Raw genomic sequence first — 9,526 nt, 5'->3', positions numbered from 1 at the left:
GGCTTGTGGCACAACATTCAAAACAAACCACCTCAACTACTTTTAACTGAATGGCAATTTTTAATCTCTCTTCTGTTAAGAAATAGAAAATAGCACAGAAATTTGACAGAGAAAGCTTTAAGCCATATTCAACATATGTATTCATTCAATATTATCAATACACAGTACATATATCTCACAATCTCTAGATTTAGATCGTACTGACATCTCATTAGTGGATAATGATAACACCCAATCAACAGATAAAGATGATAACTCAAAAGAAGGTGATGTTAGACTTTGTGCTTGTCTAGAAACTCACAAACTAACATTCTTTTACTCAAATTGACCCCTCGAATGAGACTTAAAAGTTGGAACAGGTTTGATTAATCACAACCTTATTGGACAAAATCAAACCAATCATTGTCATTTGAGCTCTAGCTCAGACGATCAGGTATACCCATCCCAATCCACATCACCACAGAAACGAAGCTCCCGTATAGGTAGATTTATATTTCAAGTGTTTCTAAAGCATTCATCGGTTCATGGCTCTTTCTTATATACACGTTTCTAAGTTAAATATAGTTGGTTTAGCTTGCATAAAAACAAATAGGTATTGCAAATCTGATTCTGCGCACAAATGAATTTGAAAGTCTCTCATTCTTAATAGGATATACAAGGAAAATAACAACATTAAATCTTTCATTCTAGCATCCCTTGTCCCTTTACACTATGAAGGTAGATAAACAGCGTCACCAGCAACGAAAATGGATTTTGGATGTCTTCATAAGGAAGAAAATTGCTATTTGTGATAACCTAAAGAGACTTTTTCACACACAACGAACTTGGCATGCATATATTTCAATAAGCAATATCCATATTGCATTTTCAAAAAGCTCATATATACATATATTCAAATGTTCTCACTAGACTGAGGCATGAGTCCTTCGTGAGTTTAAATGCAAACTCTGGATAGATTACGAGGAAAAAAATAAAAGCCAATCATCAAATTCACCCTACATAAGAAATTGTTGGCACGTCCTCAGATAATCTCAATCATTATAGTATATTCAACTGTCACAGATAATCTAGGTTACAATTTCTTCACATACACAAGTAAACCTGATGCCCAAAGGGAAAAATGAATGATATCTATGCCAATTATACCCACACTGCATTCTGACATGCAGGTGTACCTCCAGAATAACATGCAACTTCCATCATACAGGATATCTCAAGAACTGCACATTTTAACTAGCGAGCTGTAGCCTTCCTCTTGGTTTTCGTTTTTTCCAACCCTGAATTTACACAATAGACAAAGAAGAAAAATGTCACATGATCTTATTGCCAAACCAAAATGTACTTCATAACATAAGGCTGTAGAAGCAAACACAAAAGTCAAACATGGTAGGACATGCAGAGGGTCATGGTCCCAATATATGGATACTTACAAAAGCAAGATAATAGATCAAAGTTAGACCAGCCAAAACAATAAAGACTATTTGGAACACATTGTACCTGCCAGAAAACCAAAATCCCCACTGTTAGGTAACTAATATGATATAGGATTGGTCCTACTGAAAAGTGGCATTCAGAATATCTCCCATTCAGAGGTACCACAAATAATCATTTCTATTTTCTATTCTCCAGGTTTGGGTTATTCCAATTATTCTGATGCAATAATAATTAACTCTCTAATATCCCTTCTGAAAACTAACTGGCCAATTGAATGGACATTTGTACATGCAACAAATCATGAGATTCACAACACTGGTCAAACTGGCAGCATTATAACTGATTAAATGGACTAATATGGTCTGGAATCTAACTTGTAAAGGTATTTAATGCCACGCAAGGATTCAAGAGTGCGACCAAATATCTCCTGAGCAGCAGTTGCTTGTGCATACACAGCAAAGGCTGTGGAACAAAATTGGATGACACTGCAATAAAATAAACGACAAACAGGAAGATCATTTATCTCAATGTTTCAATTCTCCAATGTATGCACAATAAAAGCGATCATAAATAAAAGAGAATCATACCTGATTGAACAGAGAAGAATAAGCCCCACATTGAAAAGGAAAGAATTCATCAATGTTCCACCCCACCTGTAACCAATCAATTAGAACAGCTGCACACTCAAAATAATACAAATACACCATATAAAGAGAATTGGGCTAACAGGAATTAGCATATTAACCATACTTCATTGGATGAATTGTTATAAAAACAAGCCTTAAGCCAAGAACCATTGCCCCTGCTATCACAGCAAGGAGGAGGTAGAGGCAAAAGAAAGCAAATGCTACAGTTCCAAGAAGCCCTGCAAGAGAAAAGAAACCAAGGACATGCTCAGGTTCAGCTTGCAATAAGGTCATCTCCTTAAAAACAACATGCAAATAAGTCAATAAAGGCAAGCTGCACCAACACTGCAGAAAACAAGCTGCTCTATACATACCCCAAACAGAATCTAGCTTGATGAAAACCTCATTAAGGAAGGGAGAGACAGGAGGATTGATCAACATGTATAACACAATGTGCGCAACCCAAGCCACCGAAACAATAAACCTGAAATGGTTAAAAGACTATATATCATTAAAATTAAATTGCAACTGACACTTATTTAATAAAAGAGGAAGTGACAAGTACAAACATATGATGCAGCTCAAATCAATCTCAATGTGGTACTTTATTGTCAAAACAAGTGACATCAAAGACGAGAATGCTTCTTGAATCTTAACAATTCCATAAAGTATGAGCACATACATATGAATATAGGTCAATTAATTCCAGGATCCATTCTCCTTAGACATGTTAACCTGTAGATACTAAATAAAATATAACACCTACATATATCATTTCATGAAACAGACATGAGCTTTCCTCGGTAATTTGTATTATTTTAGTAATTTTAGAACATTCAATACCAGTTCATTTTTCCATTCAGAGAAAACCCAAAAGACAAGCCGAGTTCCAATTTGTCCATGAACCTGGTTAAACCAAATATTTCTAGCATCATAGTGGCCTTGAAATCGGAACTAAAATGAAATGAAGCTCTAATGATCTTACTACCTGCTTAATCCATAAATTTAGAAGGGATGAAACTATTAAACACACATGGAGAAGACAGCCAAATAGGATAAGCCTTGAATTGCATATATTATTCACAATGATACATATTTATAACACATTGGAGTGACTCGTCGTTTCACATTCCAAGTGGTCTCTTGGACGCCCTTTCACTGTTCAGCGTCCACACCAACCTTTAGAGGATTAGGCATCCAACATTCCACCACCCCCCTTAATCCAAGAAGAGAGTTGTAATAGAAAATGTGCAAAAATATATGGATGGAAGCACTAAGCTAAATGTGCTCTCTGAAATGTTGGTATGAGGGGCTGGTTTAAGGATGACCAACAACACTGGAACACTTAGTGCAGTTCCCGGAACTCTTCCAAATATGGCATAAAGTTGAAGTTTTCTGCTAGAGGAAGTGCTCCTAATGCTTTGAAGAGGAAGACCTTCAACATGGAAAAGGGAGCTCTGCAACCTGCATAAAAAGGGAGAACCTCAACCTGAAAAGAGAGGTTTCAACCTACAGCGGTTTAAGGATGACCACCAACTCTGGAATGCTTAATGCAATTCCTGGAACTCTTCTAGAACTGGCAAGAAGCTAAAGTCTTCAGCTAGAAGAAGTGTCCTCAATTCTTTGAAGAGGGAGAAGCTTAACCTGAAAAAGGAAGTTTCAACCCCGCATAGATGGTTTAAGGCTAACCACCAACCAAAGGCATGTTCAAGGGCATCTCTGTCTCTGGCTACAACTCTGAATCTGGTATGGCAGGTTGTGGCTCAGGCTCACTTGATGTGGCTTTGAAGCTTGTATATGACCATCACTTTCCCCCTGTCAGATACAAGGTGAGAAGATGAAGAGATCTCAACTGCAAGACTTTTCAATATTCAAGAACTAATCTTATTGTATGTGTGAAATATCTTCTTGGTTGTTGAAGCTCATTGCCAAGAAGCGATCCATCCAAGATGAATCTTTGTTCTTGCAAGAGGTTTGTTTTTGAAGCATCTGTGTCTTTCATATGGCCAACACGGTCATAGTGTTGGCATTTAACAACTTTTGGCTACGAATGTGGAGGAGCAGAATCTGGAACAGGTGAAAGTGAACCGCTATGAAGAACCCCAACACTCTGAAATTGAATGGGCTTTGAATAGTCTGGAATATGAAAGGACGCCTCCTTATCATATCCAAGACCTGTTATGTGCTTGTTGTGAACAAGTTCTACCCAAGGTCCGATGATGGTCATGGGAAGTGTATGCTGAATTTCTGCATCTGCTTGCAAATTTGCTCCTTCATTGGGTAGTAGATCAACAGTATTGATTTGGACTGTACAGCCTATTTTGATAGTTAATCAGTCCAATTTACCAGATTTCTAGAAATACAGAGGATTTGAAAGTTGTTTCTGTTTGTATTGCTGCCCTCCAAAGAGAAATTAACACTTTGGGATTTGTTTCAGAGCAGATTTCTCAAAATCTGTGGTTTGGTACTGTTCTTGAACAGATTTTTAAAAATCTTGTCCTCTGGTGCTATTCTTGAGCAGAATTCTTACAGTCTATGGTTTTTGGAGAGATATATCAAAAATCTGTGTTATCAGCAATATGTTGCCACTACGTGTGTTTTGAGAGCCAGTATACAGATGTTCTTACTACAGAACTACAGATTCAGGGAGAGAAGAACAGGTATTTTCAGCATTTTTACTCTATTTCAGTATATATTTCTGCAATTTTGACTTACACCAATGGCTTTTCTACATAACAACATGCTGTGGAAGGCAACCATGGATTCTCTAATAAGCACTACCATATGTGGAACCAGCATATGTTGGCAATATTTGAGTACAAGTTCTTGGCTGATATTGTCCTTGGTAAAGATACCCAACCAACCACCATGAGTAGAGATGTCAACAAGCTTGATGAGAAAGGCAGAAAAGTAGCAATGTTGCTTGAGTTGTTCATGGCAAATGAATTGCTTCTCAAGGTCCATATAGAGGAGTTCAATAGGAATTTGCAAGCGTTTGCAAGAGATGCACAAGAGTTTGAACAAGAGAAAAGCCTTCTTCCAGAAGAATATATAATTTCAATCATGATGAATGACAGTGCATCATTGCAGGAGCAGTTACTCAAGATCAAAGATAGAAGAGAAAGTTGTCAATCACTGGTCAAAAACGGGATGAGGAGAACATGGTGTTCCACTTTGAAAACATTACCACATTGATCACCTAAACATCACCGCTATCAATATTGACCTCAAGTTTGGTTAGTTGTCCAATAACTTTTTACAGCAAGACAAATGGAAAAACCAATTTGGTAGTTGTCGTGAAGTGGAAAGGACACAACGAGCCTTTGAAGCCAATGCCAAGGCCAAAGGGCATGTGAGCAAAGAAGAAAGGGCAAAGCAGCAGTGAGAATACAACCAAAAGTCTAAAGAATATAATATGTCACCACTGTAACAAAGCGGGCCATAGAAAGAAGCACTGCAGAAAAGTTGGTTGATAAAATCATCAACCAGTGAGCATACAAAGGAGATGGTGTCAGCTTTCTGAAATGAACACTGTTCATTTACTATAGAACATCTAATATAAAAAAGATAGACAACAGAAATCCATAAAGGACAAATATATAAATAATGAATAAGTTATGGATTAATGGTATGATTTACAATGACCTCTAAGATTGACCAGTCATAAGGTTGATGGGACATGTCCTTTCTTTATGTCATGTCTTTTCAAAAGGATGTGTCCCTCAATTTATTATTAATATTTATTTATTTATTTGATGTTACACACAGATACAAACATTACATTGCCTTCCCCTTTAGAAAATGATTTGTCCTCAAAGCATATTTATGGAAAGACTTCTCGTTTTGGCTTGTGATGCAGTTCTTACAGCTCTTTGATCTTGCAATTGTAGTGGCTAATGATACAAGATGATGTGATCTTCTAGGCATCGAGCAGAACTGTCAAACTGTAAGAGGGATTGACCACCCTAAATCAATCTTCTATGTGATTATGTGTTTATAGACTTCTTGGAAGGTTCTCATTATATTGCAAGCCCCAAAATGACTTCTACTTGACATCCAACTTTACTAGTATTATTATTTTTCAAAACACGAGTCAATTTATTTGTTCTGAGCAATGAGTGTTATATTGATTGGTTATAGTGTCAGCTCTTGTGATTAGAATGTCCATAAGGTGTCCTTGTAACATGATCCCTTTTCTTCATACTTCTAATGTTTTCTTCTTTCACTTCTGTTAGTATGTCTTCCTTGCACACTTGTGTCACTACGTCAATCCTTGAAAATTTATTGGTAGAGATGTTGAATTTTCTACAAGATTCACAATAGAATACAATTTTCTGCTAGATAATTACTTACTAATGATTTCCATACAGTACTGATATCATTGAGAAATTACACTTCAGATAATTTCAACATTAAATGTAGCAGAAACAGTAACAGTCATAAAGAGGCAACCATGCATAAAGAGACAAAATCATTGACATACATACTACAGACTCCAATGTACACAACCTGCGTTTCAACTATAATGAAGGCAATAAATTGAGTGTAATGGAGGCTGTTGCATTGATAGCAGTCATAAATTATAATGGCGGTAGATTTAGCGATGCAGAAAAGCTGGAGGAGGGTTGTATTATGTGGTAGTGTAACTTGTACCGCGCTACTGACTCCTGCTCTGGTATTGCATCTAGCTCGAGTTCAAAATATCAGCCCTTGCATTGGAGATAAGACAAGTTGGAAGCTGATCAGGTATTCTCTCAAACCCATCTACTGGTTTTGCACAAGCCCATGGATTTTGCAGGCCTCGTTTTTCTTTTTAAGGTTTTTTCCTAGAATTTTATGGGATTAAAATTGCACAGTTTATACTAGGAGCACCTAGGTGGTAGGGAGAGGCCACTCGGAAAGAAAAAGCCAAGTTTCCCTAAAAGCTTTATGACTCTCTGCACATCCGAATCCAGTTTGTATTCCTAAAATCCGAAGACCTTCGGTATATTCTGAATGGAATTTTTTTGAATGCCAAAACTGAAATCATTTTGTGTATCTCCTGCTTTATAACACCTGTATGTTCAAAAGGGTCCCTGCATAATAAAGATGGACACAATAGTACCTAGGCTACCACATAGAAAACAACAGAAAGCCAAGAGGGACCTCCAACTATAAGAAGGCTATAACTGGCGCGTCAATAAAAGCTTCCTCCCAAGCAAGGAAGATGGCATTCTAGCTCAGGGCAATGATGAATAGTTGCCTTGATTGCTCGAAAATAAAGAAAATAATTTTGTTTCACACTAAAAAAATGATGAATTTGACCTTGAAGTGGACAAATCAACCATACAAAGGAGGATTTTCTGTTAACACAGGAATTTGAACAGAACTTAATGAGATTTCTCCATTCAGATTCAGATTTCGAGTTCTCGAGATGTTTTTTTTCGAATTCTGAGGCAATTGCGAAGGGATTTAAGGGATAAAGTTTGTTTGCCTTGTATTGGAATCTAATTGTCATCTTTTGTTTCAGTGAGTAATCATTATATGCTTCAATTGGTTATTTATGTAATCTGAGCTAATCTTATTTCTAAGTGCTTACAACTGTCATGTGGATTAGCATATTCCTTTGAAGCATCCTGATATAATTGTATCTCACTGGAGCATTGCACCATCATTTGCATCATCTTGTATTTTAGATTTAGTTGCATCTCTTAAAATCCACCTTCAAGCATAAGCTTGGTTGAATAGAAAGTTACGACCACCTTCTCCACCATCCGATCTAAGAGCTAGACACTTATTCAATGGTTAAAACAGGTGACCTTGCAGTTCTCTTATGGCTGAGTCCCTTGTAGGAATAGAGGCACTTGGGTCGTTAGAAGTCCTGGGTAGGTATCGTTAATGAGACCTTATCCTCCTTCCCCAACACTTATTTCTATAACCTTGTCTAAGACTAGTCTCTAACAATTGAGGAGAAAGGTTTTCACCTTAGATTAGGCATTTTAATTGAGATTTACCAAGATCCTTGCATCTCACATAGATAGATCTTGCATTTCATTCATCTCTATTGAGCATACTGATAATTGTAAGCATTTTACTTTACTTGCAATATTTCATTACAGCTCTTGTACTTGTCATTTAATCTCTTTGCTCATTTCCTTTGACATTGTCATATTCTATTCGAGCATCTCTTTGAAGTGAAGTACAAGTTTCCTTCATCTTGCAAGTTTTACTTTTCTGCTCAATATTGTGCCATTTATGGTACTAACTTTGTCTTGCAAAATCGTTGTTATTGTAACTTGAATGATCCATTTATTTGCAAGTATCGTGATTCATATTTGAGCATTGTTTTAAGGCACTAGTATATCATCTTATACATCTTGTGTTTGTGGTAATCTTAATTGAATCTATCTTATATACATTGCTCATAAATACTTATACTTTCTCTAATTGATAATCAAGTCACATTAATAATAATTTCCTTGCCCTTATATCTCCTAGATTTGTTGTTTCAACAAGTTTTCCTTCATTTTCCAACTTTAGGGACTAACCCCCTTAGCTTTTCTAGGAGAGAGCTTAAATGAAGTGAGTAGGTAATAGGTGACAGACCCTTCTCTAAGCATTGAGCCATAAAGATTATACCTCGTGGGGTTGAAAAATTTTCCCACAATTAGGTGTACATTTTAGGTGACAACAAATCCATTTCCTATCTCGGATTTTTCTATCCTCAAGGAAATCACAGATGCAATCCTCCATCCATCATTCTCCCTCCATGGCCTTCACTTAGACTTATGGTTGTTGGTCTTGGTCAAGTGCATGACACATGAAGGCGAGAATACAAATGTGATGTTTATCATCAATCCCTCTCAAACAGAACGTAGATCCTCATTGCATTTTTATTAGGGAATAGATCCTTGCTCCTTTTAAGGAGACTCCTTAACTCCCTCTCAAATATAGAGGAGATTCCAAACTTCCTTCCAATTTGGAAAGTCATCACCACAAGATTTATAGCTTGTCTTCGTACATGCATCAACTATCAGTTTTTCATGGAGATAGTTGCATGGCTCCCTATTTCCTTCACATCTCATTATATCGAGTTTTCTTCCTTTCCAAGTATCATGGAGCCATTTTCTTCCTTCAATCTTGTGACAGGGTTCACGCCATCAATTTTGCACATCACTTTCCTTCAATCATCATCAATGACGGCATTATGTTGAGCCTTGTCAAACTTCAAGCTAGTCACAATTCCCTCATGAAAGTGATCTTTGTTGATGAACATTAAGTTATCTTCTACCTATTGCTACCTTTCAATCCCAAGGTGATGATGTAAACACCTTGACCTTTTAATTGCCAAAACCATATACCCAATTCATATGTTCGTTGAATTGAGTTTAGCATCCACAATTGAACTTGTCTCAATTGTCATTATGCATTCCTGCAATATTCTTCCAGGTAGCAAAACAATATGTTAACTAGATAACTACTATGAA

The 9,526-nt window shown here is 36.7% G+C and overlaps 1 protein-coding gene across 3 annotated transcripts in view; it reads right to left on the bottom strand.

The window, feature by feature from the left end:
• Positions 1-836: 836 nt before the first annotated feature.
• The window catches only part of LOC149235458 (LIMR family protein At5g01460-like), an 80,979-nt gene continuing 72,289 nt past the window's right edge, over positions 837-9,526 (bottom strand). For 2 of the 3 annotated variants that reach the window (XM_089372128.1, XM_089372129.1), the window contains 6 exons: positions 2,435-2,544; positions 2,185-2,299; positions 2,022-2,087; positions 1,809-1,919; positions 1,431-1,497; positions 837-1,277 (listed from right to left, as the gene is read on the bottom strand). In XM_089372128.1, the coding sequence (XP_089228254.1) occupies positions 1,230-1,277; positions 1,431-1,497; positions 1,809-1,919; positions 2,022-2,087; positions 2,185-2,299; positions 2,435-2,544 (517 nt within the window). In that variant the 3' untranslated portion in view covers positions 837-1,229. Of the gene's footprint in view, positions 1,278-1,430; positions 1,498-1,802; positions 1,920-2,021; positions 2,111-2,184; positions 2,300-2,434; positions 2,545-9,526 lie in introns of those variants that run through there. The other variant, XR_016246169.1, reaches the window with a different exon arrangement.

The sequence above is a fragment of the Pinus tabuliformis genome, chromosome 8, assembly GCF_031772625.1.
Source record: "Pinus tabuliformis cultivar Carrire ecotype Pingquan chromosome 8, CPIR1, whole genome shotgun sequence".
NCBI classification, from domain to species: Eukaryota; Viridiplantae; Streptophyta; class Pinopsida; order Pinales; family Pinaceae; genus Pinus; species Pinus tabuliformis.
Note: the sequence above shows the minus strand (reverse complement) of the source record. Positions and strands in the feature narration are given on the sequence as shown.